The sequence below is a fragment of the Perognathus longimembris genome, chromosome 7 (genome assembly GCF_023159225.1).
Source record: "Perognathus longimembris pacificus isolate PPM17 chromosome 7, ASM2315922v1, whole genome shotgun sequence".
In the NCBI taxonomy this organism is placed as follows: domain Eukaryota; kingdom Metazoa; phylum Chordata; class Mammalia; order Rodentia; family Heteromyidae; genus Perognathus; species Perognathus longimembris.
The window spans coordinates 20350464-20362454 of record NC_063167.1 but is presented as its reverse complement, the minus strand read 5'-3'; the positions used below and the strand labels follow the sequence as shown (position 1 = coordinate 20362454).

Sequence of the window (11991 nt, the reverse complement as noted above, 5' to 3'; positions counted from 1 at the left end):
CCTTCTAAAGGCTGAGCCACCTTCTCCCTCTGCAAAAACAGCAGCACGGTGATATTTCAGGCTCTCCCTATGTCAGGCTCCTGACATGCACCATATGTAGCTGCAAATCCCAATCAATTTCAACATTTCTTAACTGCTGGAACGCCTTTCTCAACACTGTAATTTACCATCAAAAGAATAGGGAGCAAGCACCCTCGCCTTATTCTATTAAATGCCACCCCACTCCCATATCCCACTAACCTACCTACGCAAAGGAGGAAAGCAAATAACCCTTCTCCCAAGCCTGCAACAGACGGCCGCAGTACATATGCCACTGACAAGAACTTTTATTTCTTTTTAATGACATTAAACACAACTGCTACAAGGGAAGAAACATGATAAAGAGGAGGCACTAAACTTCAGTTTCATAACTGATCCTGACAACAATGCAAGTAAATCAGAACCTGTATTAGATGAAAACTATAGGCTATCTCAGGCTCCATTTTAGAAGTAAACTAAATAGCACATTTTTACTCTGCTTTGTCAAGACCCCTATGGAAAGAATGTCATCATGGATGAAGAAAGCAGTTAGATGCACATAACCCTTACCCAGTTAAATGCACATAACCCTTACTCAAATTTAAACATATAGCAAAAATTCTACCTGAAATACTAGACTTACATCAAAATCAAACATAGGAAATATGCAGCTTTGAAAAGAGATTAAAAGTCCAGTTTCTACCCACTACCATCTTAAGGCAAATATGCCAGATGAGTTTTCTTTGGCTTTGTTTTTCTTTTTTAAGAATACCATGTTAACCACTAAAGAACAGCTCTCTCCTCCTCCAGTCCAACAGATTTAATTAAGCTGCTAAAGCTTGGAAAACAGAATTATTTGAGCAAGAGGAAATGTGATTGTCACATTTTCTAGTTAACCTGTCATTCATTTGATTTGGCAAAGGCAACGCTCTTATTACACATTTAGTCTTAAAACCTTCCTATACCAGGAGGGCCAACAATGTCTCAGATTTTTGCCTAGGCAAAATGCTGTCCCTCCACTCCCTGGGTTACCTGTGAGGAACAAGACAGCTGCAATGCTAGCTAGTCTGGCTATGTTTAATTTCAACTATGCTTTGGTCCCAAAGGTGTATGTTTGGCTTGTCTCACTCCATCAGGCTAATTTCAGGCAGCTTAGAGAAGCGACCAATGACATAAATGCCAATCACCCAACTAAGATAACAGATTCTGACTACTGCCTTCACATAGAATTCCTCTACTGAATTGTAATCGCAGAATTTAAATCAAATGCCTAAGGAAAGAGAATCTTTGACTGGACAAAAACATTAAACATTTAGAAACACCTATCCAAATTTATTGGAGGCTTGAATGACCATGCTTTTCTCAAGTCAGTTTCTAAACTCGGGTAGGATTCTTTAAGATTGCTTACATACATACAAAGATGGAGCTGATGAAAGAAAACTAGATAGAGGCTACAGGAGCTATGAACAACCTTCAGAGGGTAAATAACAGCTGTGTGAATGCCAGATTGCAAAACCTTCCAAGAGAGAATAACAAACTCCTAAGATATCCATTAAGAAAAACGCACAAAGTCTGTTAGCTTTGGTTATAATACCAAACCTTAAGATCAAGTAATGCTTTTGTGCATGGCTCAATCACAATTCTCTTAGACCCACTTGAGCAGTTATGTGAAACTATGTATCTGGGGCCTGACCAAAAATGACAGTAACATCCAGGGTCTAAAAGTACCTATTAACTAATGAGGGAGATAAGAGTGCCTCCCCAAAGGCTTCCATGGGAAGGAAGCACTCTTAACATCCTAAGGTTGGGGAGCAGAAGATGAAGCTTAAGACCAACAGACACCTCAATAACACTGGTCTGTGGATCAGTCAAAACTGGTGGGCAACTCTTTGATAAGGAAAAGAAAAACACCATTCTGAAAAGGCATATGGCATATCCAAGTCTTAACATGATACAGAAATACTATCTGTAGAACCTTAGGGAACAAAGTGAGTTGCTGGGTGGGGTGGAGGGAAATCCTTAAAAAAGAACAGAGAAGACAATCAGAAAACCACAAGGCATTCAACAGAGGTTAGTCAGAAGTCTTCTGTCAATTAAGAATGTGTAAGATTTGTAAACAATATGTGCAAAATAAATTTAGCCGAGAATGAAGATAGCGAATAATAAATATTAACAACGGCAGCTAAGAGGTACAGAAAGAGGATTTATATTTTTAATTCTTCCTTTTACTAGGATTTTTCTCCTACTCCATCCTACTTCAAATGTCCTGATTACCAACTTTAAAATACTGACAAGTGTTCAAAGATTCAAATTTAAGAAGTAAAAAGGGTCAATAAAAGTGACTTATATCTACCAGCCTGGGCAGAAAAGTCTGTGAGACTTCACCTCCAATTAACCAGCAAAATGCTGAACTAAAGGCATGGCCTCAAGTGACAAGAGTGCCAGCAAGAAAGCCTATCAAGAGCATAAAGCCCTCAATTCAAGCTCCAGTACCAGCACATGTGCAAGCACGCAAACACACACCCACTCTCACACAAAGTGACTTATATCCATTCACAAGACATCACATCAGCAACAATTAACACTGGCTCATAGCCTGGTAAAGAATCTCTTCCTCACAGTAGATTAAAACATGACTTCTTTTGGGCACCAGAGGTAGGCTTTACCTCTGCATAGATGTGGATGTTCTGATGAACCTGGTGTTTTGGCTTAATGCTAGCCTTCAAGAGACAGTCAATTTAAATTAAAAAAACAAAAACAAAAAACCCACATCAATTTAACACTGCTTAAACACACATAAACACACAAAATCAGGAAGGTCCTCATACAAAAAAATTCAAGTCAGCAATGGGCAATTCCAAAAGGTGACAAGTTTGTTAAATAAAAATTTTGTGAAAAATAAACTTCAAAATATGTAAAGCACAAAACAGCAGAAGAAAGTGATGCTGCTCTGAATAGGACCCTGGCTAGGACCTTTACTGCTGATGGGATGAGACATATGGACCATAGGAGAAGTCTGGTAGACGCTTGAACCGATGATGGCTTCGCTTGTTCCTGTCAACCCACTGAGTCAGACTGTATCTTTGCAGAGGTTTCTGTCGGAACCGGGCATAATTTCTATCAAGAGAGGGAGAATAAAAACAAAGCATATTTCAGCTGGAATGGCCATTTATATACAAAAAGGCCAGCACAACTCTTAAAATTCTTACTTTTAGAACTCAGATTAATTTTACATTTCTTTTTTCTTTCTTTTTGTTAGTCATGGGGCTTGAACTCAGGTCCTGGGCTCTGTCCCTGAGCTCTTTTGTCAAGGCTAGAGTCTACCATTTTGAACCACAGCCCCACTTCTGGTTTTCTGGTGGTTAACTGGAGATAAGAGTCTCACAGACTTTTCCTGCCTGAGCTGGCTTTGAACCTCAATCCTCATATCTAAGCCTCCTAAGTAGCTAGGATTATGGGCGTGAGCCAGTGTCATCCAGCTTTAATTTTGTATTTCTATTCTCATAATTTCTTATTACTTTAATTAAATGATAGCAACATCATATTTCCTACCATATTTCCTCCTCTCAATACCTCAGGTATTAATAATTTCTAAGAAAAACTAATGTACAATACTGTTTAGGAAGCTAGGTGCTCGTGGCTCACACCTGTAATCCTAGCTACACAGGAGGCTGAGATCTGGGGATTGCTGTTTGAAGCCAGCCTAGGCAGAATAAGTCTGTGAGACTCTTATTTCCACTAAGAAATAAGAAAAAATAAGAAAAAGCCAGAAGTAGTGCTGTGGCTCAAGTGGTAGAGTGAGAAGCTCAGGGACACTGAATTCAAACCCAAAGACACACACATAACGTTTTAGAAACAGTGTGTTCAAGGTCAGCCTGGACTACACAGTAACACCAAAAAACTACAGCAACAAGAGCAGGAAACCAGAGTAAACAGAACTGAGTGAACAACAAGAAAAGTAGCAGGAGATTATATTAGTAAGGCTAAATCAAAGTATACAGGCCTTTCTGAGGGAGGACAGGAAGACAGATGATGGGAAGCCACAAGAAAACTGAGCAAAGAAGAGAATGTGACTCATACTTTTTTTTTTTCCCCTGTCCTGGGGCTTGGACTCAGGGCCTGAGCACTGTCCCTGGCTTCTTCTTGCTCAAGGCTAGCACTCTACCCCTTGAGCCACAGCGCCACTTCTGGCCATTTTCTGTATATGTGGTGCTGGGGAATCGAACCGGGGGCCTCATGTATATGAGGCAAGCACTCTTGCCACTAGGCCATATCCCCAGCCCCCCCCCCGCCCCGGCTTCTTTTTGCTCAAGGCAAGCACTCTACCACTTGAACCACAGCACCACTTCCCACTTTTTCTACATATGTGGTGCTGAGGAATCAAACCCAGGGAGGGCTTCATATATACGAGGCGAACACTTTACCACTAGGCCATATTCCCAGCCTGTGATTCATACTTTAAAAGAACCTCTGGCAACCAGATGCCAGTGGCTCATGCCTGTAAATCTAGCTCCTTGGGAGGCTATCTGAAGATCAAGGTTCAAAACTAGCTTGGGCAGGAAACCCCATGAAACTCTTATTTACAATTAACTACCAAAAAAGCTGGAAGTATAACTTTGTGGCTCAAGTGGTATACTGCTAGCTTTGAGAAAAAAAAAATGCTCAGAGAAAGTAACCAGATATTAAGTTCAAGCCCCAGGACTAACACACACAAAAAATCTCTTTGGCTACGAGTTAGGAACTATAGACAGGCAATTATCAGAAGCAGGGAGAACCTTTAGAGGATTTACAATAATCTGGTGAAATAATGAGAAGTGATCAGGATCTGGATATATGTAGAATCTACAAGATTTGCTGATGGACTAAATGGGTAGTATGTAAGAAAAAGGAGTCAAAGATGATCTCAACGTTCTTTTTGGAAGTAATGAGGTTTATTGGTTTATTTGTTTTGTTTTTGTTGCCAGTCCTGGGGCATGGACTCAGGGCCTGAGCACTGCCCCTGGCTTCTTTTTGCTCAAGGCTAGCACTCTACCTCTTGAGCCACAGCGCCACTTCTGGCTTTTTTCTATATATGTGGTGCTGAGGAATCGAACTCAGGGCTTCATGTATACGAGGCGAGCACTTTACCACTAGGCCATATTCCCAGCCTGGCAGTAATGAGGTTTGAACTTAGGATTTCATGCTTGCTAGACAGGTAGTCTACCACATGAATCATCTCCCCTACTCCAGTCTTTGAGTATTAATAATCTAGGTTAGTACTCTACCATTTGAGCCACATCCCAGCTGGGTATTAACCTATAAAAAGCTGCACTACATAAAGAACTCTGACTTGAGAACTACAAAGGACCTTTGACATCAACTAGTCCAACATCTTTATTCTGCTGATGAGATGACAAGAAAAGTGAAGCCATTTGGTTAAAATCATGCCAGTTAAATATTACAAGGCTACTATCAGAATCGAAGTTTCCTGAGTTTCACTCTAGTTTTTTTTTTTAATTAAATATTTATCTCCCCCCCCCCCCCCATCCTAGGGCTTAAACTCAGGGCTTGGGCACTGTCCCTGAGTTTCTTTTTGCTCAAGGCTAGCACTCTACCACTTGAGCCACAGCACCACTTCTGGCCTTTTCTGTGTATGTGGTACTGAGGAACTGAACCCATGGCTTCCTGAATGCTAGGCAAGCACTCGATCACTAAGCCACATTCTCAGCCCTCTCTCTGTCTTTCTGTGTCTGTCTCTGCCTCTCTTTCTCTCTCTCTTCCCTCTCTAAGATCTTGCTGTGTGGTCCAGGCTGACCTTGAATATACCCAGTTTCTAAAACAGTGTGTGTGTGTGTGTGTGTGTGTGTGTGTGTGTGTGTGTGTGTGTGTGTGTGTGTGTGTGTGTGTGTGTGTGTGTGTGTGTGTGTGTGTGTGTGTGTGTGTGTGTGTGTGTGTGTGTGTGTGTGTGTGTGACAGTCCTGGTGCCTGGGTGTTGTCCCTGAGCTTTTTTGCTAAAGGTTGGCGCTTACCACTGGAGCCACAGCTTCACTTCTGGCTTTTTTGATGATTAATTGGAGAGAAGAGTCTTATAGACTTTGCTGCGGGGGCTGGCTTTAAACCCCAATCCTCTGATCTTAGCCTCTTGAATTGATAAGATTACTAGCACTCAGCTTTTTCACTCCAGTTCTTGTGTTTCATTTCCCTCCACTGTAAATATATAACTATAACCCCAACACCCCATCATCCTGAAGCCGGATTCTACCCTTTCCTCCTTCTAATTTATCTACTCACCTAGTAGTAAGATCTGAAGGATGCTGCCAGTCTGGGTTCTGCATATGAACTTGATCCATCAAGGTATCTAGCTCCCCCGAAGTACCTGTGAAAAATACCAGTGATCAGGAGGCAGTTTAGTGACGACTATGTCAGCCTAGCTCAAAGTATATGATTTCAGAACAGAAAATAGGCACTTGATTATTATAAGCAGTTAGCCCCAGAACTTCAAGGCAGAGTGAGGAGCTGCTCTTGGATGAGAATGAAATGGTAATGGCAGTTGCTAACTAATATACCCAACATTAGCTCCTACAATGAGTGAAGAATTTTACTAGTCTTTAAGAATATGCCAGTGAAAGATATGCTATACCTGCCCTCAGGTTTAATATGGTAGAAAGGTGATTTCAAGTGTGGTTAAGGGGTTGGAGGTGTGGCTCAGGTAACAGGGTACCTGCCAATGAGAGAAAGTACCAGATATTCAGTTTGAGTCCTGGTCTCAGACCAAAAAAAAAAAAAAGCCATGATAGGAGAAACACAAACTGCTACTGAAAGATTTGGAATTAGGGAAATCCCCCTGAGAAAGAAGTAAACTATAAGGGTCTAATGGATATACCTAAGTAAAGAGATGTAAGCAGTGGGGTGTCCAAGAGAAAGAGCTAATGTTAATAAGAAAACCAGAGACAAATGATGGAAAAATATGTTCAAGAAATAGGGAGTTTAGAACAATGAAGGTATGTACCCTTTTTGAGTAAGAAAAATTTCTAGGGTTACTTTCTGTAAAGCCTAGGAGCCAAATAAGGTCCTAAGCATTCACATGTTCTTACTTAATCCTGAAAGAGTAATAACTTAGCTGGGTGCCAGTGGCTCACACCTGTAATCCTAGCTACTCAGGAGGTTGAGATCTGAGAGGATTATGGTTCAAAGCCAGCCCAGGCAGGAAAGTCAGTAAGACTCTTATTTCCACTTAACCACCAGAAAACCAGAACTGGCACTGTGGCTCAAGTAATAGAGTGATAGCCTTGAGGTGAAGAGCTCAGGGACAGTGCCCAGGCCCAGAGTTCAAGCCCCACAACTGAAAAAATAAATAGATAAATAAATAAATACATGATAGATATTATTAACATTTCATAGAGGGGAAACTGTAGCTCAGAGATGTGAGCATACTTTAAAAGCTTACTAACCCAGAATTCAATTAGCTCGATTTGACACCATGCTTTGGCCACCATGTGATAATGTTAATTTTATACGTAAGCTAAAACCCTCCAGAACAGAAACAAAATACTAGTTAAGGAAACAATTTCTCCTGACTAGTGATTCTCCAAGTACGCATCAGCTGGATGGATTATGAAGTTTTCTGTTTCCCACTCCAAGATTTCTGATATATTGGTCCAGGGTGGGTCTTAGGAATTAAAAGTTGGCTGGGAATATGACTTAGTGGTAGAGTGCTTGCCTATCATGCAGGAAGGAATCCCTCAGTACCACATGAATAAAAAGCAAGAAGTGGCGCTGTGGCTCAAGTACTAGGGGCTTGAGCAAAAGCAGCTCAGGAACAGTGCCCAGGCCCTGAGTTCAAGCCCCAGGACTGGCAAAAAAAAAAAAAAAGAAAGAAAGAAAGAAAGAAAGAATTAAAGGTTTTCACATATTCCCAGTGATGTTGATGCTGCTGATCTGAGAACCACACTTTTTTTTTTCCATTCTTCTATTGTGTTTTCAAGTACTAAGCTAATCTAACCAAGGCTATAAAGACCATCTTTTTAGATTCTAGTAAAGATAACTTTCAGTAGCAGTTATTTGTTTTTTTTATCACTTGTTATTTTATTTTTTATTAATTTACTTTGTTGTTGTTATAGAGGCAATGAACAAAGGGATTACAATGACATGAGTCAAGTAATGAGTACATTTCCTTTCATACAGTGTCTTCTGTTCCTCACTTGCTACCAGTCCTTCCCTATGGGAAACCATGAGTTGTAGAGTTCACTTTTCATCAGTGTCCAGTGATCTCCACTGTGCACTTTTCACCATTTTCCCCTTGAGTTCTGTGCCCTCCACCCAACTCTTCCAAGGATGTACACTTGAATACACCATACCTAAGGTAAAAAAGACAGAATCATCAATAACTAGAATAATAAAAAGGAGGTCTCTTGTTTCCATATGTTGGAGATCATTTCAGTATGTATGTATGTGTGTGTGTGTGTATTATTTTACAGAAATATAAAGAGGCACTTAGGCATTGTGTCTTTGTGTTTCTCTCCTAAGATTATATTCTTTTGGACTCACTGTCTGTGAGTATCCAGAATCCTGTATGATTTATCATATCCAGTGTATTTTAGATCTAATTTCTAGTAGCAGTTATTTGAAACCTCATAAAGCTTTGTAAAAGTGTTGGGAATCAGGTAGTCTTGAGTTAAAATTCAAATCCAGCTAATTATCTCTGTGACCCAGAGCAAATCATTTTACTTCTTGAGCTTCACTTGACTCATCAGTAAAAAATGGATAAATAGTAAATAAAATAAGAAAAGAGGGGTTGAAGGCATGGCTCCAGTGGCAGAACACCAGCACAATAAGCTGAAGCATCAGATAAGAGTTTGAATCCTGATCTTGAATTTAAAAATGTTCAATTTCACTAATATAAAATAAAAAACGTTACTCACATTCCTTATGAATAAAATGTAAACTTGAAACATGCTTCCCTTTTATTGGCAACTACATAACCCAGGCTGGTCCTTAAACTTGTGATCTCACACCCAGCTAGGAAGTAGCTCTTGATCAGAAAATGCCTTGCCTGAAATGGGGAGTCTGAGGCAGGAGGCTCACTTGAACTCATGAATTCCAGGCCAGCCCGGGGAACTTAGCAGGATCTGTCTTTTAAAAAAATTAAAAAGGGGGCGGGGAGGGGGAGCTGGGAATGTGGCTTAGTGGCAGAGTGCTTACCTAGCACACATAAAGCCTTGGGTTCAATTCCTTAGTACCACATAAACATAAGAGTGCTAGCCTTGAGCAAAAGAAACTCGGGAACAGGGCCCAGGCTCTGAGTTCAAGCCCCAGGACTGGACACACACACACACACCACACAGACACACACTCACGCCTGTAATCCTACCTAGGATCACAGGAGGCTAAGATCTGAAAATGCGATTTGGAGCTAGCCTAGGCAAGAAACTCCCTAAGACTAATCTATAATAAACTACCAAAAAAGCCAGAAGTGGCACTGTGGCTCAAGAGTGCTAGCTTTAGGGGCTGGGGATATAGCCTAGTGGCAAGAGTGCCTGCCTCGGATACACGAGGCCCTAGGTTCGATTCCCCAGCACCACATATACAGAAAACGGCCAGAAGCGGCGCTGTGGCTCAAGTGGCAGAGTGCTAGCCTTGAGCGGGAAGAAGCCAGGGACAGTGCTCAGGCCCTGAGTTCAAGGCCCAGGACTGGCCAAAAAAAAAAAAAAAAAATACAAAAAAAAAAAAAAAAAAAAAAAAGAGTGCTAGCTTTGAACAAAAGAAGCTCAAGGATAGCAACCAGGCACTGGGTTCAAGCCCCAGGAGGAAAAATAAATAATAATTCTTTGTCCAAAAGTATTGATACAAATTGTCTTTGCTATCCCTTGTACAGTATTTGCCTAGCATGTGTGAGGCTCTGAGTTCAACCTCCACTATCACACACACACAAAAGTTTCCAACAGCAGTAAAAGCTTACGGTTAGAATTGGGTAACCCCTATTGTATTAGCTATCTGCTAATCGCTGTACATGTATCTGTCATTGAATTCTAAAAATCATAACAGATGATGCCATAATCTCCATCTTATTCATGAATGAACTGAAGCTTAAAAACAATATTCATCTATCATCTAACAAATGAGAAAGCCACAATTCAAACCCAGGTAAGTCTAATAATCCCCAAACCTTTTTTAACTCATAGCTTCAACCTCTTCTTCCTCCAAATTTAGAGATGCTAACAAGAATGGGAACATTTAAATTTTTCTTCTCTTCATAGTGTCTAGCAGATGGGCTTTCTTGGATCAACAATCAGGGCTGTGGTTTTATTTTAAGTAGTGGCTAAAGGTGGCAACAACTGTCCTTTGTCCCTGAGAATGAAATTCATCTAAGAATGAAATTTGGGTGGAAAAAAAAAATCCTAGCATTGGGCTGGGGATATAGCCTAGTGGCAAGAGTGCCTGCCTCGGATACACGAGGCCCTAGGTTCGATTCCCTAGCACCACATATACAGAAAACGGCCAGAAGTGGCGCTGTGGCTCAAGTGGCCGAGTGCTAGCCTTGAGCGGGAAGAAGCCAGGGACAGTGCTCAGGCCCGGAGTCCAAGGCCCAGGACTGGCCAAAAAAAAAAAAAAAAAAAAAAATCCTAGCATTTAAAGGAGTGACCAGATTAGTAATTCATTTAAACCTTAATGTATAAACTGACTGGTTTGGAGGAAATTTCAGTTTAGTAATTGTTTTTAATAAGTGGAAAATGAATTGTTACATCATGATAGAGAATGGATAACCTTTAGTGTTATGAAAATTCTGAAAGATTTTATAGGTTACCATAGTTGGTACCACATGACCCTATTCAGTCAAGTGTGACAAAGACTAAAGAACAGATTTATTCAGCTAGCTAATGACTAGAATGTGGCCTGGCACCAACAAGTTATTAAGTGAATCAATCAAATATTGTGCTTTGGAATGTGAGCTTTAATAATGACAGAAGGACGGACAGTACAAAGTAAGAGGAGAGAGAATATAGCAACCAAACAGGGCTCTAGAAGAGAAAAATCACTTGAGATTGCTAATACAACGGCAGACACAATCATTGATCACAAATATTAGAGAAAATCTAGATAGGAAACAAAGACATCCGTTTCTGAGGGCATTTAAGGGGCTTGGCGCTAATCTGTAATATTTTTTCTACCTGTAAATCCTTCAACTCAGCTGCCTAAAAACTATATAATATTGGGCTGGGAATGTGGCTTAGTGGTAGAGTGCTTGCCTAACATGCATGAAGCCCTGGGTTCAATTCCTCAGTACTACATAAATGAAAAGGTCAGAAGTGGATTTTCAAGTGGCAAAGTGCTACTCTTGAGCAAAAAAAGCTTAGGGACAGGGCCCAAGCCCTGAGTTCAAGCCCCAGGACTGGCAAAAACAAAAACAAACAAACAAAAAAACCACATAATGTGTCTGTCCCAGGTTATCTAAAATACATAATACAGGGAAGGAATGAAGAAGGAAGTTAAAAAAAAAAAAAAGCACAACCAAAAACTGTGATCCAAAGGGCATGAGGCACGGTAGATTAACAAAAAAGAAGAAAATTCAAGAATGCAAATATGTGTAATTTCTAGATCAATAAAACTAATAATCTAGTACAAATCTTGAATTTCTTTGTAATTATTACAAAGTGAAAGAAAGTATTATAAGGGCTGGGAATATGGCCTAGTGGCAAGAGTGCTTTCCTCGTATATACGAAGCCCTGGGTTCAATTCCCAAGCACCACATATATAGAAAATGGCCAGAAGTGGCGCTGTGGCTCAAGTGGCAGAGTGCTAGCCTTGAGCAAAAAGGAAGCTAAGGACAGTGCTCAGGCCCTGAGTCCAAGCCCCAGGACTGGCAAAAAAATAAGACAATAAGAATTTAAAGAGAGAGAGAGAGAGAGAGAGAGAGAGAGAGAGAGAGAGAGAGAGAATTATATAACTCATTTTTCTTTTAATGGTACTGGGGTTGGAAGTCAGTGCCTTATGCTT

The 11991-nt window shown here is 40.6% G+C and overlaps 1 protein-coding gene across 13 annotated transcripts in view; it reads right to left on the bottom strand.

Moving 5' to 3' along the window:
- Positions 1–318: 318 nt before the first annotated feature.
- The window catches only part of LOC125354872 (S100P binding protein), a 29612-nt gene continuing 17939 nt past the window's right edge, over positions 319–11991 (bottom strand). For 9 of the 13 annotated variants that reach the window (XM_048350792.1, XM_048350798.1, XM_048350799.1 and 6 more), the window contains 2 exons: positions 6289–6373; positions 319–3135 (listed from right to left, as the gene is read on the bottom strand). In XM_048350792.1, coding sequence (XP_048206749.1) covers positions 2994–3135; positions 6289–6373 — 227 coding nt within the window. In that variant the 3' untranslated portion in view covers positions 319–2993. The remainder of the gene's footprint in view (positions 3136–6288; positions 6374–11991) is intronic. The other 4 variants (XM_048350800.1, XM_048350802.1, XM_048350801.1 and 1 more) reach the window with 1 other exon arrangement.